This window comes from Dermatophagoides farinae, chromosome 4, assembly GCF_024713945.1.
Source record: "Dermatophagoides farinae isolate YC_2012a chromosome 4, ASM2471394v1, whole genome shotgun sequence".
Classification (NCBI taxonomy): Eukaryota; Metazoa; Arthropoda; class Arachnida; order Sarcoptiformes; family Pyroglyphidae; genus Dermatophagoides; species Dermatophagoides farinae.
Window position 1 is genome coordinate 5,935,954 of NC_134680.1, and position 27,966 is coordinate 5,963,919.

At 29.6% G+C, this 27,966-nt stretch overlaps 5 protein-coding genes across 8 annotated transcripts; 1 reads left to right on the top strand and 4 right to left on the bottom strand.

Moving 5' to 3' along the window:
• Positions 1-23: 23 nt before the first annotated feature.
• Positions 24-14,557, bottom strand: LOC124490297 (uncharacterized). 4 transcript variants are annotated; one of them, XM_075730915.1, is made up of 7 exons: positions 13,928-14,557; positions 12,198-12,868; positions 1,844-3,468; positions 1,500-1,559; positions 1,178-1,432; positions 973-1,110; positions 24-907 (listed from the first exon to the last, which is right to left on the bottom strand). In XM_075730915.1, exons 2-7 carry the CDS (start codon positions 12,614-12,616, stop codon positions 639-641), a joined length of 2,766 nt encoding a protein of 921 aa, XP_075587030.1. In that variant the 5' UTR covers positions 12,617-12,868; positions 13,928-14,557; the 3' UTR covers positions 24-638. The 4 variants fall into 4 exon arrangements, with proteins under 4 accessions (XP_075587030.1, XP_075587028.1, XP_075587029.1 ...); XM_075730913.1 differs by having other exon boundaries at positions 1,778-3,468; XM_075730914.1 differs by lacking the exon at positions 13,928-14,557 and adding an exon at positions 13,546-13,790 and having other exon boundaries at positions 1,778-3,468.
• Positions 14,558-14,936: 379 nt separating this feature from the next.
• On the bottom strand, positions 14,937-16,923 carry LOC124490571 (cytoplasmic dynein 2 light intermediate chain 1). Its single transcript, XM_047053095.2, has 2 exons — positions 16,702-16,923; positions 14,937-16,622 (listed from the first exon to the last, which is right to left on the bottom strand). The coding sequence occupies exons 1-2, from the start codon at positions 16,858-16,860 to the stop codon at positions 15,636-15,638; spliced, it is 1,146 nt and encodes a 381-aa protein (XP_046909051.2). The 5' UTR covers positions 16,861-16,923; the 3' UTR covers positions 14,937-15,635.
• Positions 16,923-18,527, bottom strand: LOC124490573 (transcription factor BTF3 homolog 4-like). The gene is made up of 5 exons (XM_075730922.1): positions 18,266-18,527; positions 18,107-18,187; positions 17,953-18,031; positions 17,759-17,872; positions 16,923-17,693 (listed from the first exon to the last, which is right to left on the bottom strand). The coding sequence occupies exons 3-5, from the start codon at positions 18,004-18,006 to the stop codon at positions 17,262-17,264; spliced, it is 600 nt and encodes a 199-aa protein (XP_075587037.1). The 5' UTR covers positions 18,007-18,031; positions 18,107-18,187; positions 18,266-18,527; the 3' UTR covers positions 16,923-17,261.
• A 621-nt stretch (positions 18,528-19,148) lies between these two features.
• Positions 19,149-23,961, top strand: LOC124490568 (uncharacterized). Its single transcript, XM_075730917.1, has 8 exons — positions 19,149-19,713; positions 19,799-19,856; positions 19,928-20,051; positions 20,122-20,399; positions 20,458-20,626; positions 20,706-22,474; positions 23,099-23,472; positions 23,584-23,961. The coding sequence occupies exons 3-7, from the start codon at positions 19,982-19,984 to the stop codon at positions 23,162-23,164; spliced, it is 2,352 nt and encodes a 783-aa protein (XP_075587032.1). The 5' UTR covers positions 19,149-19,713; positions 19,799-19,856; positions 19,928-19,981; the 3' UTR covers positions 23,165-23,472; positions 23,584-23,961.
• A 1,229-nt stretch (positions 23,962-25,190) lies between these two features.
• Positions 25,191-27,893, bottom strand: LOC124490572 (uncharacterized protein CG5902). Its single transcript, XM_075730921.1, has 3 exons — positions 27,417-27,893; positions 26,544-27,267; positions 25,191-26,485 (listed from the first exon to the last, which is right to left on the bottom strand). Exon 3 carries the CDS (start codon positions 26,399-26,401, stop codon positions 25,424-25,426), a length of 978 nt encoding a protein of 325 aa, XP_075587036.1. The 5' UTR covers positions 26,402-26,485; positions 26,544-27,267; positions 27,417-27,893; the 3' UTR covers positions 25,191-25,423.
• Between the last annotated feature and the right edge of the window lie 73 nt (positions 27,894-27,966).

The window sequence follows — 27,966 nt, forward strand, 5'->3', positions numbered from 1 at the left end:
ATTCATAAATGACATGATTATTCTGTATTCATTTAATTTTTTTATTTATTTATTTAATCAATTAATTAATTAGAAATTATGTAATTAAATTTATAAAATCAAAAAAAAAGAAGAAGAAGAATTAATGAACAAAACAAATGAATTGTTTTTTTTATCCACAAAAAAATAAAATAAAAGAAAAGAAAAAAAAATCAATTAATCAATTGAATGAATATTTTTTTTTCTTTATCATTTAAAAACATATAATATAATAATATATATGAGACATGTGATCACTGTAATTGATTATCATTATAATCATCATCATTATTAGCAACAACAACAGCAAAATTAGATTATATCATTTTAAAGGAAGAAAAGAAAAATTTAAATTTTGGGCCTGTTGTGAGTGTGTGTGTGTGTGTGTGTTTTTCAAGTGTTTTCAAGTCATTTTCATCATATCATCATCATCATTATCATTATTTCAAGGTATTCACATTGCAAGAATAAAACATTTTCATTTTTTTTAGATAGATGTGTATATGTGTTGTGAGTGTTGTGTTGATGAATTGGTCACAATTCTTATTATTATTATATTATTTATCTGAAGAAAATAAAATTGAAATCATTTTATGATCAATCAATCAATCAGTAACATATTATGACATTGAACTACATGGAACACGTGGTGAACCCATCTGTGTTAATACACGATCTAACCATTGTAATGGTCCATTTAAATGTAATTCAATCCAACATGGTGTACTTGTTACCGTTTGACGGCGATATTCAGCACCCCATCCTTTTACGAAACTCATACGTATTGTACACATACGTGTTAATTGATAAACAGCTTCAAAACCTTGTGATACTGACTGTGCTAATAGCTGGGCAAATTCTTGATTATTGAATATTTTCAAATTACAACCTAAATTAATGAACAACAATCAAATAGATCAATTTAAATTCCAATAATCTATTGAATCTTCTTACCGGGAGGAATTTTACAGACTGTAGCTGGATGCCAGCCATATCTTTGGTTACAATTAGGACTTTGAACAAATATAGCACTTTCACTAAGACATTCGGCAAACACTTCACCACCAATATAATATAAACGTACACCACGGCCTATTTAAGATGAAAGAATGGAATTAATTTGGAACAGAAACAAAAACAACAAATAAAATATATATACCAATATGGCGTCTAGTCTGTTCAACAGTTGGTATACGATTTATATTGGATAAAAGACCAAGACAAAAACGTTCCGATGATGATGGATCAGTAAAACCATCCACAGTTAATGATGGCTGTGATGCATGAAATGTTTCACCAACACGTGTATTGAGCTCATAATATGAAATGGAACACCAATATGCTGGTTCCGTATATGTCACTGGTTGTACATCTAAACAACCAGGACTTGGTGTTGCTGACATCAATGATGTTTCTATTATTAACAAAATTTTCAAATTAGATTTTCATTATCTTTCATAAATAGTTTGAAATACACATACCCATACGTTCATCATTCTGTCCATCACCATCTTCGCTCATGTAACCGGGCGGTGGTGTTTCTAAATATATCGACCAAAAGAAAAAAAAAACAAAAACAAAAACAAAACATTCAATTAATTTATGGATCACATATATTGAATGTAAAACAAGTAGGTGTGTAATTATGATATGAGAAATATGATTAGATAATAGACATAAAGAAAAGAAACACAGAAAGGAAAATTGAAAAAAAAACATAAAGATAGAAATAGAAATAGAAAGTAAGTGAAAATGAAACCTGGAAAAGCAGTAGAAGAGAATGTAAATGTGAATGTATCATGAATATTTGCTGTTGATTGCTGACTGGCAGGATATTCAGATGGTGAACGTTGAGGATTCTGTTGTTGAGGAAGTTGTGGAGGCTGCTGTTGTGATGTATCCGTTGTTTGTGTTTGACCGGTATTTGTTGTTGTTGATGGTGATGGTGATGAATGTTGCTGCTGTTGGTATGGTGATGATGATGATGACGATGTTGTTGTTGTTGTTGTTGATAATGGATCATCGGTTATCATTGAAGACACTGGTTGTTGTTGTCGTTGTTGATGTTGTAAATGATTCTGTATATTATTCGGTGAAGATGATGATGTTGATGATGATGGTGTTGTCGGGCCACTTGTTGTTGATGTTCCAATGTGTTGTTGCTGTGGTGGTGTTGGTGTCATACCATCAATCCTAATTGTTGTAGCAATCGTTCTACCAATTTCATCTATGCTACCGAAATTTCCTCCAGCCCCTCCCCCACCACCACCACCAACACCGTTGACAACACTACAAATGCCACTATTTAATTCTAATCCACTGTTATTAGTACTATTATTATTATTACAATGACCAATAACACTAACCACACCACCAACAGGTGTGGCTGGAATTAATTGATGATTATTATTATTATTGATTGAATGATGAAAAAATGGTGATGATGATGATGATAAATGATTTTGTTCAATCGATAATGATTGTTGTTGTTGTTGTTGTTGTTGTTGATGATGATGTTGTTGTGGTGTTAGTATTTGTTGTTGTTGTTGTTGTTGTGGATGTAGTGATGTTGGATGATTAGGATGTGGATGATGGGGATGATGATGATTAGCGGAAGCTAAATGATGATGATAGGCTACTTCAGTAACCACCATTCCAATGTTAGGAGTATTAAAGGTGGTGGTGTTATTATGATTAATTTCTAGGCCACTTTTCAATAATGATGATGATCCAAAAATTGTTTGTGTCGTTGTATTCGTCGTAGTTGCTGTTGTTGTTGTTGTTGTTGTTGTTACAGTTGTTGTCAATGTTGTCGTCGTTGTAGTAGTATTCGTAATCGATTCTTGTGTAATAAAATCTGAGGATATATTATTAATCGATGATGGTGGTGATAATAACAATGATGATGATTGATTCGAAGCAGATGATGAACCACCGGGTGAACCAATACCACCACTTGATATACTTGATTGTGGTGAATTTGCCGATTGAATTTGTTGTGTAAAAAATGGTGATGATGATGATGATGATGAAAATTGATTTGGAAAATTATTATTATTATTCAATATTGTTGTACCACCAAATGTTGTTGTATTATTCGGTGCAACCGTTGTAATCATTGACATTACATTCGAATCAATTGTTTGATTCGATAATAATAATAATGATGATGATGAAGATTGATGATCAAAAATTGTCGATGATGATGATGAGGATGATGGTGGATATAAACGTGGAACAAAAATTGGTTGCAATTCTGGTGCCTTTATACGTTGATAATGATAAGGATTGATACATACTTCATCACGTTTCAATGCAAATGCATATTGACATTGTTCAATTGCTCGTAATTCTTGATGTGATTTAAGATCAGGCCAACGCCATAAACGACAATATATAACATGTGGTAAACCTTTACGATGTGATACTTGTAAACGGCCATCTAACGATCTATCAAAACAAAACAAAACAAAACAAAAAAACGAAATGATAAATAATCAATAAAAAAACAGATCGATAAGATAGACAAAGTTCTTGGAATACCGGATACCATTTAGTGGATAATAAATCGATCCAAAAAGAACAACAAAAACAAAAACAACAAAGATGACGACGTCGACGACTAGGAAAAAATCACGACATTTTCGAATCAAACAAAATGCCAACACACACACACACACACACACACAAACACAAAAAAAACCTGATCATGCAATATTCAATCAATCAATCGACCAAATGGTAGATATATTCAGCTATCAATGTGTTTTTTTTTATATTTTAGCATCAAAGACTGACGACAACGACAACGACAACGACGACAACAACTGACTAACTGACGACGACAACAATCAACCATCATCACACCTCTATATATATCACAAATTATAAAAGCAAAAGTAAAATAAAAAAAAATTTTTTTTTTTTGGGAAAAAAATCAAGGCAAAATAATATCACCAGAAAAAAAACACTACTACTTTTTTATTTATTTTTTTTTATCACACACACACAGAGAGAGAGAGAGAGAGAAAGAAAACATGTATACATCATATGTATAATAAACACATCAACACACACACAGTAACCAATATGACAACAACAACAATAACAACAACAACAACAACAAAAACACATCTCATCAACCATTCAGAATGGATGATGATGATGATGATTGTTGTTGTTGTTGTTGTTATTATTATTTAGCAAAAACACATTTCATCATTCGATGACGATGCTTTTATTTTTTGTTTTATTATTATTCGTACATATATTCTGGATGGATATTTTTTGTTGAAATTTTTTTTTCATTTCAGTTTAAAAAAAAATTTTTTAAAATTATAAATAACGTACCGGAAATCATATGATTAATCGATGATGATCATGTTGATGATTGTTCAAGGAAATATTAAAAAAAAAACACACGCATCTATTCTGATTGAAATTCATTATTCTTGTTATTTTTTTTTTATTTTAGATTCTTGGTATTAACACACACACACATCACACCATACCACCATACATCAACAAACATAGTGACTAGAGAATGAATGAATGAATTTACAAAACACAAACACACACCATATACACCATAAAGAATGTGTATTGAGAAGCATAACATAAAAAAAAATACTGCACGATGATCGCGTGTGGTGGTCGTAAAGCTAGAATTTCAATGAAAAAAAAAAAAATGTAGGCATGTAGCGATTCTTAATTATTTTTATTTTTATTTTTTTTGATTATCGATTGCGCCTGTGTGTAAATATCATCATCATCAACATCATCATTATTATTATCCATTAAGAGAATTCATACATCTACTACCACCACCACCACCAATGAAAACAACAACAACAATAACGATGATGATGATGATGACTACTTGCATTCAAACACTTGTACACAGTAAACCATTATTATTACTATTGTAGGAATCATCATCAGAGATTAAATAAATTCAGAGAAACAGAACAATTCAAAAAAAAGCAGCAGTAATCAGAATGACTATTTTTTTTTGTGTGTTTCAATGAAAAAATCCGAGAATATTTTTTTTTTGTTCAAAAGAGGCGTGGTGGTAATATTAGTCTACCCCTTTATTTTTTTGAACATTTTTTACATGTGTTAAAGTAGAGGGTGGTGGTGGTGATGATGGTCGAAGCAAATATCACACATATGGCGCCTAAATTCTTTCTACCATACTACTACTACTATACTATCACTACTACTAGCATTATTCTTATGTATAATAAATAAATATATCCAATGATGATCATATACAAAAAAAAATTCAGATAATTTGCTACTTTCCATACACCAAAAAAAAAAAAAAAAACACATTATGTTTTGTATCCATTTTTATTGCTTATAAAAATAACATCATCATTATCATCAAAATGACTAGATCCATTTATTGTGTGTGTGTGTGTGTGTGAACAACAAAAACAACAACAACAACAAAAAAAAACATCGAATTGGATACATTTATTTTTTTGCTTTGCAAGCAAAATATGGTTTCTGCGATTTTCTATTTAGATAACACACACACACACACACACACACACATAATAACATGAACAAATTTAACCCATCAACACATTCAAACATAAAAGAGAAGAAGAAGAAAAAATTACAAAGAAAAAAAAACGATACAAATGTACAGAAAAACAAGAAAAAAAGCAAAAGAAAAAAATATATACATGCTTAAAGTATCTATAAAAAATAACAACAACAAAAAAAACGAAAATCCAATAGAATCTATATGACAAGCACATGCGTAAATCATAAACATCACAATTCATCATCAAAAAAAAAAAAAAAAAAAACAACAACAAAAATATCCAGACAGATAAATTGAGATGATTATTATTATGATGATGATGATCATAAATATGGTGAACATGAAAACACCAATATCCGAAATGTCCGAGACACACCCACAATAATATATAGAATACATAAAGACAATAACCTTATAAATCAAACAAAAAAAAAAAAAAAGAATTCAAATTGAAAATGAAATTCGATTCAAGAAGTAGAAAAAAAATTCCAATAATTTGAATAATATTGGTTGGTCATTCATTCATTCATTTTCAAAATGAAAAGAATTCCAATGAAAAAGAATAATTTTTTTATTCATTCAAAATTCTTTTCATTCTTGTTGCTGTTGTTGTTGTCATTGTATATATGTTTTATTATTCTCTAAATATATTTATTCTGATGATGATGATAAAATTCTTTTGTTCAAAAAATTTTTTTTTCTTTGAAACCAGACATGATTCTAGAATATAAAAGCTGTAATAGTAGTATAATGATAGCAACAAAAGAATCGTTTTTTCTGTCTGCATATATATATTGTGTCAATGTGCGTATGTGGAAGCAAGGATGCAATTGTTGACAATTATTATTGATTGATTGATTGATTGTAATAAGAAGCTATTAGAAAATCAAAATCAAAAAAAAATCATCAATATGGTAACAAACACTGACAAACAAAACAAAAAAAAATGACAATGAATGAACCATTTTTTTCATCTTGTTAATTTAAATTCATTTTCAAATTGGCAAAGTTTTGCAAAAAAAAAACAACGAAAGAATTGTTGCGCCATAATAATAATAATAATAAAAAACAACCAACCAGCCAACCAACCAACCACGAAATTCGAGGTTCAATGAACCAAGCACATATATAGTGGCATATCATCTGTATATAGTGTTGTCGGGAATGGATGTTTTTTTTAGTTGTAGAACAAAAAAAAACTTCAATATTCGGTGGTGGTGGTGTTGGGTTGTATGGGGGGGGGGGTTCAAATATATCAAGAATATATATGTGTCTGTGAAATGTTTCGCACACTTTGGTCATACATACATACATACAATACAGACATAGACTAATTTTATCTGCAAAATAAAATGTCTGTCTGGATAACAAAATGAAAAACACACACACACACACACATACAATTATGATGATGCAATCTGATTAATTCATTGATCAGAATATAAAATTCATATATATGGAATTTTTGATCATCATCAACAATAATGATGATGATCAAAAATGACCTGATGTTGACAAAAAAAAAAAAAAATGCCGAAAAAATCGATCAAAATTAATGATAAGAAAACCAGATACAGGTTGTAAAAATGTAGTTTCAATCCTTTTTTTTGCTTCGAAAAAAATTAAAATTAAATTCCAATGAAAAAAAACAAAATTTTTTTTTCTTTCTCACCACTTTTTTTTCGTCTGGTAAAGGATTTAAGAAATTTTTTTTTCTTTATTATTCACTGTCGAAAATACACATGGTAGGTAGGTGTGCGTGCGTGTGTTTGTGTGGAAAAAAAGAGAATTTCAATTTCAATTTAAAAATTCTTTTCACAAAAAAATTCAATTTTGAGGAATAAAGATGAATGATGATGAAAAAAAAATTAAATTTAAAAAGTCACCAACAGTTACACACACACAGAGACACACGAAAATGAAAAACTGAAATCTTTTGATTTCAAATAAATAAAATTTCAATGAATACCAGATATAGAAGAATCGGTTGAAATGATTCAAATGATGAAAATAAAAAAAACAATTTACATGTTGATCATCATCACACATTGGATTGAAAATGAGCTAAAAACAAAAAAAAAGAAATAGAAACCCTTCGAGTAAATCAACATTTTGGTTGTGTGTGTGTATGTGTGTGAAACCTATCACTCTTTTTTTCTCTTTTTCAATCACAACAACAACAACCAAAACAACAAACATTCAAATCTTTTTGAAGCTAGGACCAAATTAAAGTGAACATGTGCCTTCACATACAATGAATCACACTGGGTCAAAGGTCAAAACACACATACACACATACTGAGAAAGAGGAAGAAGGAGGAGATGAATGGTTGAAGCTTGATATATTTGAAGGTGAAGGCCATGTGTGAGTGAGAAAAAAAAGAGGTCAATGTACAATTATACATAGTCTGTGGTTTTACCTTGAAAACAACAGCAAAAAAAAAAGAAAATTTTTAGTTTCACCTAAAAACGGTTCAACCAGGTGTGTTCGATGATGGTGGTGGTGGTGGTGGTGATCGAAATCATCCGAAAATGGTGGACGGAAATTGAAATGAACTGTTCATCATCATTATCCATTGAAAACAACCACAGAAAAAATGAAAAAGTTAACTTTTTTTTCATCTCGGTTGTAAATTGTAAACTCTTCATTACAGTTATATTTTCATCATCATCATCATAAAAAAACAAATCTCACCAAAAAAAAATATATACAATTTCATTATATATTACGATTGTTGATGAACTATGACCTTTTTACTTACTCCTCCTTTTCTTAATTCTAATAAAAACATATGGACTTTTTTTCTTGCTTATTTTTCTCGAGAAAAAATAAATAAATAAAATGAATGGAATGATCTCAATAAAATACACCACACACACACACATATATATCGAGGTCATAATCATCATCATCATGAGTTTATAGTGCTTTGACCTTTGTTGATGATGATGATAGGGTTACAACTGGCAATTTAGATAAAGAAAAAGCCATGAAACACACACATGGTCAATAAAGATCTAATTTCACATCCACATAAGTAGAATTTTCATTTTTTTTTCTTTCTGGACTGTTGGTCCTTGAAACTTTTGCTTATGCAAGCTGTCTATATATTATATATTTGTAGAAAAATTTCTCGATTCTTAATTCAATTTAAAACTTTTTTCTTTGTTGATTCAAAAAAAAAAACCAAAATAGATGCTGATGATGATGATGATGAAATTAGAAAGAGTAAAAAAATAGAGAAATGAAAACCACCAAGATAATTGTGTAATTGGATTTGATTTGTGTGTGTGTGTGTTGATGCCATATATTTCTACATTGGATAATAATTGTTTCCATTCGATATATGGCAAGATTACTCAAAGTAAATCGGGATTAATTCGGATAAACCATTCTGATTTTTTTTTCAACGGGATTTTCATGCAAAATTACATTTTTTTTTTTTGAATACAAACTGATTGATTTATCTCGACTTATTTCGCACTTTAATTTTGTTTTTTTTTTTTTCGTTGATTCGCATCGAAACAAACGATAATTTCCAAAGAAATTTGTCTATAACCTTGTTATTTATCGTTCAAATGAAAATAAAAAAAACATTATGAAAGTGAAAAAAAAGTCAAATGAAATTTTTTGCGTTGAATAATAATAATGCCCATGTGTCCAATTATATATAAATATATATGATATTCATTTCAGTTACAAATATAAATTACAAATGTTTCCATTTTTTTTTTGCCTGTAAATATAAATGGTGATGGTCATAAAAAAACCAGACATAACACTAAAATATGACAAAAAAAATCATTTATTTGAATGGATAAAACAACAACCAGAAACAAATAAACAAAAAAAAAATTTAGGTCATCATCAATGGTCATTAATACAATATGAATGCGTGTGTGTGTGTTCATAACCTAGATATTAACAAATAAATGAAACACATCTTGAAACCGAAACCAATCACATACATACAAATACACACACACACAAAAACTAATTTATGATTTATAGAATATAAACATAAACCATTGATTTTGCTTACTACAAACTCGGATACAATTGCAAATAACAGCAACAACAACAACAACAACAACAACATATTGTTATTGATTCAATTTGTTACATTTATTATATTGTTATGGATCATAATCATAATAATCATTCAAAAAAAAAAAACAATAAACAAAAATAAAAATTGTTTTGATTGGATGGATGGATTCCTGATTGTTTATATGAAAACCGTATAAAAAAATTACTTTGTATATATAAAACAGAAAGAGAAAAAAAAGGGTTAAAAATGTATTTATATAACCCCATTTCCTCCATATGGCATCATATTTGTTGTTGTTGTTGTTATGGTATGATTGGATTATTTATATTTCTTTTGCCTGAACATTTTTGAATGATGATGATGATTCATTATAACATTTGTCATTCATACAAAATGAATAAATTCATGTCCAAAACAACAAAAACAAAAAAAAAATCATAAATCATACAATTTAGTCTAACTAGATTATTTCCATTTTGTCATATCAAACAAACAAAAACAGAAAACGAAATTGTAATTGTTTCTTTTTTCTCCTGGAATAATAATAAGAATAAATTTCAATTAACAAAACATTTGGATATAAAGGTTTACAAGGGTTGACAATTTACTACCAATCACACACACACTTACACATAGTAATCTCATTAATCATGCATTCATGATGATTATCATTCATTTGATTCTACTTCAATAAAGCTTTGTGTGTGTGTTCATTTTGCATTATAAAACAAAACATGAAATGTAATGTAATGAAATCAAAAAAAAAAGCAAAAAAAAAATCGATTGAAATCAGACTCATTACATAATGATTTATTTACAGCCACGATGGTAAATTAATGTTTTTTTTTTGTTTTTATTTCTTGTGAAACATACACACACACACACACACACACACACACACATACAAACAAAATTAGATTCAAGAATTTCACAATAATTCTTGATAAATATATATACATAGACACACAAACACGGAGAAAATTTACATTTAAAAATTAGTTTTATGTTTAAAAAAAATAATAATAATAAAGGTTGATCTATTATTATTATTATTACTAAAGAATCCATTAATTTTAATGACTTTTATTATTATTATTACTCTGTATATTATACATATAGGAAAATCAAGCAATCACATAATCATCATCATCATCATTATAATGGCTTCCAGACGAATGATCATGATGATGATGATCATCATCATCATAATTCAAACAACGACCACAGATTACTATCATCATCATCAAGATAAAAATTATTAAAAACAATACACAAATTGAAGAAAACTTGATGAAATTTCATCCAAAAAAGAAAAAATTTTAATTCCTTTTCACATGATGGTTGTTGTAAAGCGATAAAAAAAATTGCCTAATGTGTCTAATACAAGTGTGTGTCTTGTGATTATTGGGTCCAAATTTCAAAGAAAAAAAAATTCGTTTATAGAAATTTTTTAAAACAAAATTCTTTTCGTTCAAAAATCCAAATCTATACACATGATGAGAATAGCTAAAAGGAATTTATACACAGTTTATATACAAAGTTTTATTCTAAATGTCGAAAGACCAACAACGACAACAACAATAAAAAATAATCTAATCTGATTAGATGGGAAAAAGGGGTTTTTTTTTTCTCTCTCTCTCTCTCTCAAAAAAAGAAAAAGAAAATTAAACAGAAAAATTGATTAATTTAAATCTTTTTCAATTTTAAAATTGTAACAACAACAACGAAAAAAATTCAATTTGCACACTCAATCTCCATATACAAAGAATTAGACAATTGAAAAATCGTTCCATCAAAACAATTGCAACATATTCCACTTGGAAATGAAAAGTTCAATTTCAAGTGAATAAATTGTTTTCTTTTTTTTCTTGTTCATCAAGCAGACATCAACTTCAAAATGATCATTTCGAATCAGTTGATTTTTTAGGAAATTAGAATTTTTGAAATAAAACAGACCAATTAAAGGGGATTAATGCTCCAAACAGAGAAAAAAAATGAAATTCATTTCATTCACAGGTCACTTGACTACAATTGATGTGAATAATTTTTTTTTGGAGAGAAAAAAAAATCAGGAAGAAGAATAAAAGTATGTTCTCTCTTTTATTTTCTATTTCTAGTTCACTGAATCACAAATGCAAAAAAAATAATGAGGCGAATAAAGGGGATGAAAAAAAAATTCCGATTCTGGAACATTCATCATGAATCTTGTGACCGATTTTGAAAGAAAAATAAAATTCTTATGAGATGAATGTAATAGTTCTTCACATATATAGTGTTACAATGTAATTATTATTAACTTGATGATCAAAACAACAATGGATATAAAGGACAAATTAAATCCATTCAAATTGTCATTGACAACAACAACAACAATAACAAAATTAAATGGAAAAAATTCCAATGAAAAAAGTCTCAATTCTTTTTCTAGAATCTCAAGTATCTCTCTTTTCAACTTTTAGCAAAAACAACAACAACAACAACAACAATTGTACAAAATTAAGCCATCCAATTAATAAATGAAATGAAATTTCAATTAATTAAACAAAAAAATAAAACAAAATCAATAAAATTACCTTGGTATTGTTATACATTTTGTATTAACATTTTGTTCAGAAATGGCACGTTCCAATTCATCAATTGTGCCGGTTTTTTTCAATTTTTTTACCAATGATTTTACTGCCTTTTCCGACCATTTATCATTATTATGATCATTAAATTTTTGAATAAAATTCGATGTCGTTGTTGTTGTTGTTGTTGATGATGATGACGAAGGTGATGGTGATGATGATGATGATGACGATGTTGATGATGGTGGTGATGATGATGATGATGATGATGAAAAATGTGGCAATGATTTTATTGTTGTTGTTGTCGCTGTTGTTGATGTTGTTGTTGGATCACATTTTTTCCAACCAAGTAATCTTTTTACTATCGGTGATGATGATGATGATGATGATGAAGATGAAGAAAATGATTGCAACAATGAACTCATGTACAAAAAAAAACAACAACAATTTGTTGTTGTTATTGTTTTTTGTTATTGCCCGAACACAAACAAACACACAAAAACAAAATTGTTGCCAGAATATTGGGAAAATTTCTGGAAATAATTCCAAGATTCTAGAAATTTTTTTCAAAAAGAATCAAATTTCCATTCAATTTTCTCTGAACACACACATGCGCTGTTTATTGAACATCGTCATATGTTTATTTCGTTGTTTCATCAATTTATGAGTCTGGTAATCTGAAATTTAAAAAAAAAACAATAAATTATTGATTGAAAAACAGAGTTAAACAAATTTCAATAAAATCAAGTAATAATCGATCAATCGATTCTATTCTATCATTCATTATTCATTCACAGAGGTAATAATATAACGATGATGAAAAAAAAACTTCAAATCACCATCATCATTGCAAAGTTCTTAGACCTCTTCATTCATTCTATCAGTTTACAGAATGGAAAAAAATGAACAATCAACAAACATGATGATTGCAAAAAAAAAATTATTGAATAATACAAAAAAATTTTTCGGAATTTTCTCATTTTACATTCATTATTCAATACACTCGAATATCTATTGTTTGATTGTGTTGTTATAATACACACACACATCGACCACAGTCAGACAAACATAGAGACATTGACAGAAACAAACAATAGAAATGGTTTTCGAAAAAATAAATCTTCGTGGGTGATGGTGATGGTGGGCTTCAAGGGTGGTTCGTTTTGTTTTGTTTTTTTTCATTATTTGAAACATTGTAACAATTTTAATTGGTAGAATTTTGTTTTTTTTTCATTGAATTGAAAATTTGATTTTCCATTCATTAATTGGAATCAAATTTCAATTGATTTTTCTTTTTTTTTTTGATTTTTAAAACAAATATAATATTCATTGATTGGTTTTTTAGGATTTTTACCTGTATAATTAGAATAAAAAAAATTCATTCAGTTTAACTCCTCCTTGCTTTCATCGCCGTTGACTAATTATGGATGTCAACACTTTTTTTTTAACAAGACAACAATAATTAGAGGTTAATTTTCAATTCAAATGAGAAATTAAACAATGTGCATGAGATCTGTCTGTCTCTCAAATGAAATGGAATTAAGAATTGAAATTCCAAAATAAAAGATGCCACAACATACACACACACACAAACACAAAATAATAACAAAGAGTCGCTCACAGATGATAGGACCCAAGATTTATTTATATTCTGATGATAATTGTAAAATCATCACATTCGATAATGTTCCAAACAAACAAACACAGACACGTGCCCGTGTTTATTGTCAACATACCTTTTATTATCGGATGATTGATTTTGTTAATTACTTAATCAATCAATAATTTAATCAGTTTGCTTGAAATTGATGACAATTGTTGAATAATTAGTAGCAGTGAAAACAAAATTATTCGATGGGCGTCAAAATTTTCAAGTTTTTTTATCATTCGAATGCAAATTTATTAAATGATGATGATGATGATCATAAACAAGAAGATGAAGATTATTTTATTTTTTCATCGTTTGTTTCAATGAAATATCGGTAATTGTTGTTGTTGTTTCCGTTTATTGAATAAATGAATGTTGACAATACGCATAATGTAAATGCGTAATGAGAGAAAAAAAACAAAAACAAAATTTAAAAAAAAAATGGTAATGATGGAACAACAATTAAATATCAATATATCAATATATATAATGGGGAGAAAATAGAATCATTTTATTATTAACAACGACGATGATGATGATGATAACGATAGGTTACCATTCGAAAGACAGATGGACAGACGGACAGACAGACAGACCACCATCAGCAAAAAAAAAAAACATTCAGGATTCTATTTTTTTTTTCATTCGCAATAAAAATGAAAAACAAGCGTCATTAATGGAAACCCTTCCTCCATTCTTTTTTTTTCAAGGATTCTATGATCCAGGTAACTATAATTCATGCTACTACTACTAGACATTGTGATTACAATAATCCAATTCGTAATCATGATGATGATGATATCCTTTTTGGATTTATGGTCCTCCTCCTCCTCCTCCTTCAATATATATCGTGGAAGAGGTATGTGTATGTGATAAATTTTGCTACTACTACTACTACTACTACTACTACTGGTACATCGAAGTAAAAAAAAGGGGTAAAAATTTTTGTTAAAGCATAAGTAGCGCAAATTTTTGTGGTGGAAGCATTTTACTTGTTAGTTTTAAAATAAAAATCCATACTTTCACTGTACATTTCTCACCCTCAAATGAGAAAAATGAGGAAGAGTTAACTAGGGGGTGAACGAAAAAAAAAACAAAATGTGATGTGGTTGATGTAGTGGAGGATGTTGATGATGATGGTCAATGAATGTCTTTGACCTTGAGACAGGATTATATTTTATTTTTATTTCATTTTTTTCGTTTTCTTTTCTTTTTTTTTTTTATTTTTACTCTCTTTTTTTCCCGCCATCCTTTTTTCAGGATTGTTTTTGGGACTTGACAACTCTTTTATTGTTTCCCCACCATCAATTACCAACTCACCCCCCCCCCGGGATACAAGAAAAGTAATTTTTTTTTATTATTATTGCACTTAAAATGTGATGATTCGACGAATTGCGCATTTCACGACACAACACACAACACATCTGTTGGTTGATTTAGTTATTTGGTTTATTGATTTGATTTGATTTGATTGACTGAAAATAAAAATGTTCACTCTCCCTTTTTTTATGCATCAATAACTTTTAGATGTGAATTTTTTTTTTTTTTGTTACAACTTGAAAAATGAACAAAAAGCTTTTTTCGTTAATTAAAAAAAAAATAAAAATAAAAACAAAGTATAAATTGATGATTTGATTGGATTAATTTAATTTAATTTTTTTTTTCAATTTCATTTTCGATTCAGGTGGTTTGATTTTATCGATTTTTTTTTTGGATTTTGATTGAATTTGAATTACTGTCTACTGAGACACCACCATCTAGTGTTGGCCAATATGAATGGAAATATTTCGAATCTATTATTTCGTTCGATTTTTGTTACCACCACCACCACCATCTAATAGCATGTATTTATATTCCAATATTTTATCAATTTCTGGTTCAGCAAAATTTGTATCAAAACGTGGATCTATATCACCCATTGTACTTTGATATGATTGTTCTAAATCTATTTGTGGAAATATTTTTTCAAATTGTTGTCGTACTTGATCCATTGTTGATGTTGATTCAATACCAATTTTAGCCACTGTATCATAACCAAATGGTAATAATATTGGTTTGGCTATATTTGTTGACACTGATGGTTTACTACGATCTTCCTGGTCAAATGTTAATCTATCAAATGCTAATGATTCAAATGCTTGATTAACGCGTTTGGTTAATGTATCCGATCGATTTGAATGATAAATAATTTGTCCACCTAATTCATATGATATTGTCCGTAAATAACGTGTAATTTGTTTCTTAATCTCTGGATCCATATTTTGATATTCATCATATTTACTACCAATAATTGTTACCGGTATTAATAATGGATTTTTTGGCCGATTTTCATTATTTTCATTATCAGAACGATAATAAATTGAACGTTTCAATGATAATTGTTGCATTTGTTCACATGTTTGATGATCATTGGACAATATTGATTGTAAATGTTTACGAATCCATTTTATTATATTGTCCAATAATGTTGCCATTTTATTCGGCTGTGTTAGATCAATCACAATGATTAATGATACATTATTATTTATCGTATGATTGTTGATGGTAAATTTCAATAGATCAATAAATAATAATTCATGGCCTAGTTCCCAAATATTACATATTTTCATACTGTTTTCATAGAATAATTGATCCTGTTGTTGTCGTAGACGATTATCCATTGTTGTTGAATCAATTTGTCTACATAAATATCGATATTCCAATGCAATAGTTTCTTCATATTTAGATAAATCATTGGTAGATTTTGTTTGATCAATAAATCGATTTATAATTGAACTTTTACCCTAAAATAATAATTTTTAATAACAAAACAAAAAAAAAACTTTTTCATCACTTGAAACAAAAAACAGAAAAAAAACTTACACCAAAATGTGAACCAATAAACACTAATGTTGAATAACCATAAAGATAACCGTGTTCACGTTGTACATTTAAAGATGTTTTCAATAATTTTTGTGATTCAATCCATATATCTGGCCGGTGGTCACTTTTATCATCATCATCATCATGATTACCGGCCATAATGTCTCAATGGACAATGAATATGGAAAAAACATTCGAAATTAAAAACCAAAACAAAACCATTGAGTTACCAATGGCAACCGACCAATGTCTGTTGCACATTTTTTTTCTTTAATTCATCAGCGAAATAATAGAGAAAAACAATACAAAATTTCAACTTCCGGATTTTTTTTTGTTGAAATGAAAAAAAAATATAAACATCAGCTATTTTTATTAATAAGCATATATTGTGTGTGTGTGTGGGTGTGTATTTTTTTCTTCTCGTTATTTTCATTTTTTGGTTATATAAAAGTGGCATTTTTTAAAGTTTCAAAAAAAAGAAAGAAAAAAAAATTAAATTCAAATTATGGGGTGTGATGTGTGTGTGTATGTTTCGCATTCATTATCAATTCTGTTTCAAATCACTTTGTTTCATGAATCTTGGCAGCTTCATCAAAATTCTGTACCAATTCCGGTACTTCATCATCATCTTCTTCTTCAATAATCGATGATGATGTACCAGTAGCAGCAGCACCAGCACCAGCACCAGCAGCAGCACCAACATTACTACCATCCGATTGTTCTTGTTGTTGTTGTTTTTGTGCTGCAGCAGCTGCAGCCAATAAATCGGCAACATTATTTGATTGACCACCAGCACCGGCTAAATCACTGAATAAATTATTCAAACGATTTAGATTTTCCGGTCGTAATTGATTCAATATACCAGGCATCATATCCGATATACGTTTCTGTTCCGATTGACCAGTTATAGCGAATGTATTGGCCGCCAATGATGCTTGTACTTTTGGATTTGTAAAATGTATAACAGTACCATCCTCTTTGAACATATTAACCTTTTTTTTGAAATAATGTTTTATATATAGTAAACAGGCAATGAATTTGATTAAATCAATCATACCTCTTCAATACCAGGAATAGAATTAACGGTCAATTTTTTGAGCGAACTTTGTAACTTTTTATCATCAGTTGTTGCTGTACGATGGACAACCTTTTTCTTCCTACGTGCTGTACCCTGTATTGTTTTCACAACAACAAGAACCATTGATGAAGATCATTTGTATTTGTGGAATTGTATAGAATAATAACACTTACCTTGCCACCGATTCGAACTTGTGATTGAAGTTTGCTTAACTTTTCAGCATTCATATTTCAAAATATGATTATGGTTATCCTATGTTATTAAGAAAAAAAAACAAACATTAGAAAATCAAAATTTGGTCAAGATTTTTTTTTTTGGTTTTATTACCAAATAAAAATTCAAATGATTGATTGACAATGACAACAACAAAAACAATGGATTGTTTTTTCCTTTTCGCTAATTAATTTTCTGTTATATAACAATATATATAATGATCACAGAATGAAAATTGAAAAACAAAAAAATTAATGAATCAAATCAAATTACTGTTTAATGAATGAATGAATGGTGATTATGATGATGAAATGTTCCAATTGGAAATTCTCAATTCTTAATTCTCAATTTGTTGAGAAAAATTTTCAGTTCGGCGTGCTTTTTTTTTTCTCTCTCTCTCTCCTTTTGCTGTTGCTATTGTTATTGCTGCTTCTCGTGTATTACACATATACATAGATGGATGGATAAATTGAAAAATATAGGAGGAGTAAAATGAATCGAGTGTGTGTGTGTGTGTGATTGCAAAAAACAAGCATGTATTTTTCCCACATTCTATTTCCACATAACCCAATATATTATATTGAATGAATCTAAAACAGACACACACACACAGAACACACAACACATACACATCCTTTCCCGTCTATTTTGATCTGAATAACATTGTCTATGAATTGATTCATATATATTTATTCAAATAAAAAACAAGAGAATTGTTATCTTATTATACAAAAAAAAAAAAAAATATATCGACTATTTTTATTGACTAATTTGATTGAATAATATTCGGAAATGATTCAGAATAAATTTTTTTGTTTGTCTTTTATTTTTAAAACGGCAGCAAACTATCAAATGCTACTACTACGGTTATCACCCTCGTCAACAAAATTCGGCATCAATTGTTAATTGTATCAACATTCATGGATGCGGCCATTCATGTATGCTACTACCACTGGCCAACCACCATTATTGATGTGGATGTTGTTCATTGATGAGCACGTTTTTTTTTCTCTCTCTCTCTCTCTCAATCTCATCTCCCCTCTCCCTTTCTCTCTCTCTCTCAAACTTTTGCTCACTCACTTATTCTCATCATACACGATCTCTCTCTTTTTTACGAAAAAAAAAAAAAAATTTCTGAGCAGAATTTTTTTTTATCCAGTTTTTCTCTCATCAAATCGTGTGTTGGTATACATACAACATTTTTATTTACAGAATCTGAATGTTTTTTTTCCTATCTCAATCATCATCAGAATTTCATAAACAAAAAAAATCTGATTTTATTTTTTTTTTTTTGTTCTCATTCATTGATTTTCATTTGCTATAATCATCAGATCATCAGAATTTTTCAATTTCTGTTTGTTGTGTAATTAATTGTGTCGTGTTGGTGTCTGTTGTGTGTGATCCACGCTGTGCACATTTTTTTTTTTTAATTTCTGGATCAAAGTTTTCAATAAACATAATTTTGTCACATTCAGTAATTGGATCTTAGATCCGGATCTATTGATTTTCATCATTATTTTTAAGTAGTGTTTTTGTCGGTCCAAGTGCTACTGGCTGCTGTGTTTTGTGTGTATCATCCAATTATCTTTTGCCAACAACATCATCATTGATCGATTGATCGATAAAAATTGATTATTGCATCTAAAAGAAAAAAAAACGCATACGAAAATCCGAATCGACATTTTTTTTTTCACTTACACCCACCATCCCTAAATTTACCGGTAAATTTTTTTGTTTGTCGTGTTTTCCATTGACAAATTTTTTTACTAATTTTATTTTTCCATTGTTTTCTTCAATTGAATTTAGAATTAATTTCTTTTTGTTGTTACTGTTGTTATTGTTGTTGTTTGGATCAAATAAAATCGTAAATCAAATTTTGGAACATTTTATTGTGTGGGTGTGTTTTTCATTGTTTTTTTTGTTTTGTTTGTGTAGCGTCTGTGTGTGCGTGTGTAGGTGTGTTTGTGTGCGAATGTGAATGAAATCAATATGTCTTCATCACAGATTCAAAATCAACAGGCAAATAATGCCGATACAAATAATAGCCAGAATGTATCAGGTATGTAAAAATAAATAAAGAATGGATGGATCTTGATTCTAATCATCATCATTATTATCATATTATTTAGGAAAATCAAAAGGAAAACAAAAGAAAAAAGGTGAAAAATTGGATGTTGATCTTTTCTTTGCCAATACAACAACCAATTGGGCATCAATAATGGAAGATGATTCGGAGAATGATATTATTCCACCAAGTCAATATAATCTTCCGGATGCGCCAAAAGCATTGGTAAATGAAATTGATCCTTCACAATTACCATCGGTACCACCATTTAAAATACATTTACGTAATTTACATTATGATTTGGAAAAAGAAGATCTTGAAGGATTATTTAAAAATCTTACTGTAAGTTGAATTTTTTTTTCATTTGATCAGAATATTTATTTTTTTTCATCTTGAAAAGGTTGTCGACATTCAAATGATCAAAGATCGTACCATACGTACAGCATGGGTCGAATTTGAAACGAAACAAGATCTTATTCAAGCATTAGATCTAAATAATCGTGCAGTTCGTGGTCGTAATATTTCAATGTCATTAGATCGTGGTGGTAGTGATCGTTATGGTAGTGGTGGTAAATTATTTTTCTTCTTTCCGTTTGTTTATCATTATTGATCTGGAATTTTTTTTTTGATTTGATTTATAAATAATAGATCGCCGTGGCCGTAGTGGATTTGGTGGCCGAGATAATACATCAAGTGATTGGCGTTTACGAGACACAATGCCACCGAAACAAGTATATCCACCACCATCAGTTGAATCATATGATCAGGTACCAAAAACCGGCGGATATGGTGGTAATCGTGGCCCAAGACGTTATGGAGATGATGATGGTGGTTATGCTCCACCACCATCACATCGTAATGATTATAGTGGTGGACGTAGTGGTGGATATGATGATAGAGGTGATGATCGTTCCGGCTATGATGATCGTTATGGCCGTCGTAATGATTATGGCCATCGACGTGGTAATGATTCTAGTGGTGGTATGAGTGGTGGCGATGGTGGAAATTGGAGAAGAAATGATAAGCCACAGGAAGAGCCAAGTAATTGGCGACGAGAGGTCCCATCAATACCACATCAACAACAACAAGATCATTCATCGTATGAACAACCACGTGGTGGTCGATCATTACGTTATGATGATAATAATGTATCATCACGTGCAATGTTACCGCCACGTATGGCATCCGATCAACAACAACAACAACAATCATCATATCGTAATGATGATACATCTGGTTATAATGATGATTTGTATTCAACACCATTACCAACTCGTACTAGCAATCAATCAATAGATCATCATACAGATATGCAGCAACCATCTTCAAGAGCATTAAGAAATGAATCCTCCTCTGCATATGATCAGCGACGATCAATAAATGAACAATATTATCAATCAAATGATCAATCACGATCGGGTCATCGTAATCCACCATTAATGGACCACCAACCACGTGAGCGTCTTTCATCAACACGTTCGAATGTATCGAATGTTGAACCACATTCAACTGATGATTATAGTAGTAGTGGTGGTGGGGCTGGTGGATCTGCTCCATCAACAGCTGCTGCACCAAAAGAACGTCGTAAATTCGTCGATACATCAGTGTTGGATGCATTGAGAAAACAGGCAACCGAAACGGTTCAACCAGCAAGAGGTTCAAGTTATAGCTCAATTTTCGGTGAAGCTAAACCTGTCGATACGACGGAAAAAGAATTGGAAATTGAGAAAAAACTTTTAAGTTCAAAACAAGCGGCCATCGCTGCAACAACAGCCGCCAATGAAGAATCCGATAAGTCAACTGATCAACAAGAATCCACAAATGATGTTGGTGGTGATGTATCAGCACCGGCTGCTACTGCTGCTATTTCTGTTTCATCTAATAATACTGCTAGTAATGATCGGCCAAATCGTATTGATCATCGAGAATATCAACATAGAGATCATCGTAGTAATGATCAAGATTCAATTCCACCAAGACGTCGTGCCAATGGTGGTATCGGTTCAAATCGAATGGGTGGTGTTGGTGGTGGAATGCGAAGAGATTATGATGACCGAAATAATGGTGCCTTAGGTGATAGACGCATGGGCGGTGGTATGCGTGGACCAAGAGGTGATCATGATCGTGATCGAATGGGTAATAATGCACCACGTATGCGTAGAGATGGACCACGTGGAGATAGTTATATAAATAATAGTAGCGGTGGTGGTGGATACAATGATCGTCGTAGATTTGGTGACCGCGATCGTATTGGTGGACGTCGTGGTTATGGTGATGATAATGTCGCACCACGATATCAAGATCGTGGTCCACGTGGTGGTGGCGGCGGCGGTTATGATAATGATCGTAATCGTTATCATAGTAGCGGTAGTGATTATCATGAATGGTCTAATGATAGAGATTTAGATTCAAAACAGGTAAGATTTTAAAATTCATTAATTGATAAATTGATTTGCTTGATATTTTTTTTTCTAATTTTATTGTGAGAGAGAAAGAGAGAGGTGTATGATATGGTAGGAAAAATAATTAGCAGAAAAAAAAATTAATTCCACTAATTTTTCGCGTTATTTTATTTTTTCCCTCTTTTTTCTTGTTTTGTTTTTTTTTTTTTTTTGATGTTTTGTGATGGTGGACATTATCTGTTGAATGTTGAATGATTTGAAATTTTTTTTTGGCACTTTCAGCAAGCAAACAAAATTACTACATGTGGTATTAATATTCATCATCATTATGATCATGATTACAATGATGATATATTGATGACTAATCAATCGACAATTTTTCTATTTATAAATCGTATGATGATGATGGTGTAAATTATGTTTATATAGTTTCATGGAAAATACGACCAAAATGATGATGCGCTCAGTATATTGATTCTTCGTTTATTGATTGTGATTTAAATTATCGTCCAAATTTAATAACACTTTACTACCCACTTAGAATAATAAAAGCTTTCTTGTAATTTTTTAAATCCGAAATTTCATAATTTCTTTTCTGTTTTTTTTTTCATTATCCCAATATCAAAATAAACAAAATAGATAAGCTATGCATCAACGAACAAATTTGAACATCTTGGTGAAACCGATGATCATGGTTCGGAATAAATAAATATTATTTTTTTTTTTTTTTGATCATTGATTGGTTGTTGTTGTTGCTGCTGCCGCTGCTACTGTTGTCGTTTATGGTGTGTCCATAGGTGATTATCAACAAACAAACAAAAAAAAAGAAGAAAGGATAGCTACAAAGAAAAAGAAAAAAAATTATTTTTATTTCCAAAAAAAAAAAAAACAAATACAAAAATTTACCAACAAATCCTTTTTGATTGAAAGCAGAAAAAAAAATCTTCGTCAATTTCTTTTATTTTTTTTTCACGAGTCTTCATGTTGTGGTGGATTTTCTTCATGCTTGGTGGGTAAGTCGATGATGATTGGTGATGATGATGAATTTGTTGTTTTTGTTTCATTTTTTTTTTGTCATCTGATTTACTGATTTTTCGTTTTATCTTTTTTTTCTCTCTCTATAGATGATTATTTTATTCTCAACTTTTTAAAAATCTCTTGCCACCACAAAAAACACAGACACAAACACACGTAAATGAATTCTGATGATTTTTTTTTTTGAAACATTTTTTTATCATTGTCACTTAAGAATTTGATTCTCATTTTCTTCTTATTGTTTTCTTACACTTACACTCACACACACACAAACACAGAACACAGAACAGAATTCTTTGTCTTCAACAACAACAACAATTTTTTTCGGTTATTTTTGAATTTTGATGATTTTCTTATTTCTTTCACACAACAACCAACCAACAAACCAATCACAAACACACATTGGATTATAATAATTGTCTTGATCAATTTTTTTTCGAAAAAAAAATATTAATAATTTTTATCTCATTAATTCAACTTTAAATTACTTATTATATTATTATTGGTGTTTTTTTTTCTTTCTCCCAATCGTCACTGTTTATCATCATCAATCAATCAATTAAATAATCAATCATCGATGATTTAAAGAAAAAAAATTAATTTTGAAAAAAACGACGACAACAACAACAACAACATTGTGCGCACATAGATATTGATCATTTTTTTTGTTTGAATCGAACGATTTACCATCCGGAACATTGCAAAAAAAAATAATCGATTGTTTTTGTCATCGATATCTTTATATTCGAATTTTTTTTTTTGGTTCTGTTTCGAATCTCATCTCTAATCTAGACATTTTTTTTAAAATAAATATTCAACACTTTTGAAACATTCAGGAGCTACATTTAATAATCAATTCAATACAAGATACAAAAAAAAAACAACACCAGCAAAAGATTTAAATTACCGATTCTTATTATTATGTTCATTACCGCGAAATATTTGATTGACCGGCTACCGATAGACTTGTGAACAATTCAATTTCTCATCATCATCATCATCATTTTTTTTCAACGAATAATGTGACGATTCTCTTCATTCATCAACAATAAGTGAAACTGATTTTAAATTTGTGTGTAGTAATCGAATGTGAATGATGATTTCTTAATCACTCTCTTCATTGTCTTCTTCATTCATTCATTTGTGCTGTTTGAAACTTCCAACAAACAAACATCTTGACTGAATCAACTTGAAAAAATACTTGTCAACGAGAATTGTCTTATTTATTCTGTTGGTTTTTTTTTATATTTTGTGTATGTAATTGCGGTCGGTTGGTGCATGAGCGAGTGAGTGTGTGTGTATACAAATTATAAATATTTTAAATGTCGGTTTTTTTTCTTCTTTTCTTGTCCATTGAATTTTGTTTTTTTTCAAAAAACTAAAAAACAAACACACACACACCTCTTTTTATACACATAAAACACACAAAATACAAAACAAAGTATAATAATAATAATTAATTAATTAATTAAAAAGTGATTTTTTTTTCTCTCTCTCTCATTCTCACCAAACAATCACCGATTAACATCACAAGATTGAAAAAAAAAAAAATGTTTCACTTTTCATATATATGAATGAATGATGATAAATATTACTACTGATGATGATGATTTGATTTATTATTATAATAATTACACTATATATTTATTATTATCAATTATAATTAATAATTATTCTAATTATAAAAAAAAACAAATTTTTTTCGAAAAAAGAAAAACTTTTATTATTCAAAATTATCAAGAAGGATTTTAGCAAAAAAAAATGGTTAATTTTTCTGAGAAGTTTTTTTTTATTGTATTTCATACATGATTATAAGACAGAGAGAGAGAGGTTAGTTGTTGTTTTTTTGAAAAGATTAAAAAAATGTGTTGATCATGTGTATGTGTGTGGATGGTGGTCAAGTGTTCTCATTCGTGTTGTTTTCGTTGATCAATTGTTGATGATATTATTATTAAAATTATCATAATAATCTTGATATGAAATTGTTATCTTCTCAGATTGATAACGTGTAAGACGTACATCTTTTCGAACCTGTTCAGTGATTTGGCCACGAAAACCACCTTTACGTAATAATGAATCAATTGTTTGTGAATGATTCCAATTTTGTTCGACAGCAACTTCAGGCAGAAATGTAGCTGTACGTTTTGTGCCATTATCCGATCGGAATTCAATACGAATACCATGAATACCAATGATCCAATCTTTATAATCTAAAGCGGATTCAAAATTTATCAACACCGATACGCTTACATGTAGATTAATAAATTCATCTTTTGTGATTGGAGCAAAACGATGATCACGTAGGGCACTTGTTAAGGCATAATCACGTAATCCAGAATGTAATGGTATCGAATTAAATGTTCCAATACAGCCACGTAAACGACGGTCATTGCCAACATTCCATGTAACAAACAATGGATAAGATTTATTAGCAAAATTTGGTCGTCCAGGCGATGATTTCTGATAAAGATGTGCATACAATACATCAAAACAAAAATAGCACATTTCATTCGATGCTACATGGTAGCTATTAATCAATAACGATGACGATGACAATGATTGTTGATTATTTGATTTAAATGATGATGATTTTATATTCAAATGATTATTATGATTATGCAATGATGATGATTGTCGTTGTTGTTGAATAGCCGATGATGATGATGATGATGATGATGAAAAATTTTTTGATTGATCATTACCATCATCATCATCATCATTATTGTCACCATTATCGAATGGATTTAAAAGACGATTAATAATCTTATTGCTAATGCTGTTGTTTGATCCATTATGTAATGATATTGGTGGTGGTAATTGATACGTTTCATATGGATTCGTAGTCGTATCATTTTTATTATTGTTATTATTGGAACGTCTTTTCGATGGAAATCCGTTCATCATCATTAAAACATACAAATCAAGAAAATAAATCAGTCAACAATCAATCAATTAAATTTGATAATTGATCAATCAATGATGGAATAAATTCTGTCGATGGAAAAAAAATAAATCATTTATTTGTTTGTTTTGTAAAATTTGCACATACCTTAATTGATGATTTTTTTTTTTTGGCAATTTCAACACACAAACACACCACCCGTTTTAGGACAAATATATTGGCAGTGTAAAAAAAGATGATTTTCTCTTGTGGATTGAATTCAATAAAATAATCCGAATCGAAATCGAATTTTATTTATGGAATCCAATCGAATCGAATCGATTCAAATGTCGCTAACGGTATTATGGATGAATGATGATGATGATGATGATGAGTGAGTGTGTGTGTTGGTTACCAACCGTTCTGGATTTTTTTTGTTCTGCGTTGTTGTTATCGTTGGTCAATGATCTTTTTTTTTATTGTAGATGTATTTGTTTGGATTCGATTTTTTCGATGAAATTCTTTCATTTATTTTTGTATATTTTCAATATAAAAGACCAACGAAAAACAAGCAACAGCATCAGCGGCATCAGCAAAAAAAAAAAAAACATTTTGAAAACAAACAAAACAAAATAAAATAAGCGAGCCAAAGAGTGCAATGATCCACACGCACATACACACACGAATTACACAAACAAAATAAAGGGTTTTTTTCTGTTTTTCGTTAATATGATCATCATCATCAATAAAAACAACGACGAAAACGACAATTTGATTTAGTTAAATTGAAGTGGGTGTGTTTGTTTATCGTTGTTGTTGTTGTTGCTGTTCGAATTCGATTTGAACCCAGTACAAAAATACACACAAACACACCCTTTGATCGAATTATAATCTATAAGAAAGATAAGGAGAAAAAAAAAGAAATCATTTACCATTTGTACTTAAAGGATTACTGTGATGAAGAAAAAAAAAATTTTTTTTTCTGGATAAAAATTTGATTTTTATGATCAATATAATCGATAATGATGATTACAAACGAACCCAGAATCAGATGAATTTTTTATTGAAATTCCAAATATCGTCGTCGTGGTCGTCGTCGTCGTTGACTACGCGGTCCACACACACACACTCACACACACATTCATTTGTTTTTTGGCCTCGCAATAACAATGAATTGTTTTTTTCACTTTTTGCTTTTTTTCTTCTGGATACAAATCAATTTGAATTCGCAACCAAAAGATAAAAGGCGAAAAAAAAAATTTTTTTTTTCGAATGTTTGTCTGTTTGTCACTGCGGTGTGGTTGTGGTGTGTGTGTATTTTTTTTTTGAGAAAGCGAGGCCAAATCCAAAAAAAAACAGACAGAAACATAACAAACAAACAAAAAAAAACCACCCGGTTTTTTTCGAGATGTAGCAGCACAGTTAGTGATGTTAGTTTACAAACTCAAAGTGTAATAAATCTCACTTATTTTCTATGCTTCCCAAACCAGAGGGGGGGCTTTTTTAAATAATGAAATTTGAGCGTAAGCAAAAAAAAAAACACAAACATCACAAACAATAATAACAATCAGCAGCAGCAGCAGCAGCCACA

Coding starts and splice junctions, on each gene's coding strand:
- LOC124490297 (XM_075730913.1), bottom strand. CDS start 12,616: ATGAGTTCATTGTTGCAATCATTTTCTTCATCTTCATCATCATCATCA. Junction 1,560..1,777: donor CTCTTCTACTGCTTTTCCAG/GTTTCATTTTCA, acceptor CGATATATTTAG/AAACACCACCGCCCGGTTAC. Junction 908..972: donor AGTCTGTAAAATTCCTCCCG/GTAAGAAGATTC, acceptor TCATTAATTTAG/GTTGTAATTTGAAAATATTC.
- LOC124490571 (XM_047053095.2), bottom strand. CDS start 16,860: ATGGCCGGTAATCATGATGATGATGATGATAAAAGTGACCACCGGCCA. Junction 16,623..16,701: donor TTATTGGTTCACATTTTGGT/GTAAGTTTTTTT, acceptor TTATTATTTTAG/GGTAAAAGTTCAATTATAAA.
- LOC124490573 (XM_075730922.1), bottom strand. CDS start 18,006: ATGAATGCTGAAAAGTTAAGCAAACTTCAATCACAAGTTCGAATCGGT. Junction 17,873..17,952: donor AAGTTCGAATCGGTGGCAAG/GTAAGTGTTATT, acceptor AAAACAATACAG/GGTACAGCACGTAGGAAGAA. Junction 17,694..17,758: donor CTATTCCTGGTATTGAAGAG/GTATGATTGATT, acceptor TTCAAAAAAAAG/GTTAATATGTTCAAAGAGGA.
- LOC124490568 (XM_075730917.1), top strand. CDS start 19,982: ATGTCTTCATCACAGATTCAAAATCAACAGGCAAATAATGCCGATACA. Junction 20,400..20,457: donor GATTATTTAAAAATCTTACT/GTAAGTTGAATT, acceptor CATCTTGAAAAG/GTTGTCGACATTCAAATGAT. Junction 22,475..23,098: donor GAGATTTAGATTCAAAACAG/GTAAGATTTTAA, acceptor TAAACAAAATAG/ATAAGCTATGCATCAACGAA.
- LOC124490572 (XM_075730921.1), bottom strand. CDS start 26,401: ATGATGATGAACGGATTTCCATCGAAAAGACGTTCCAATAATAACAAT.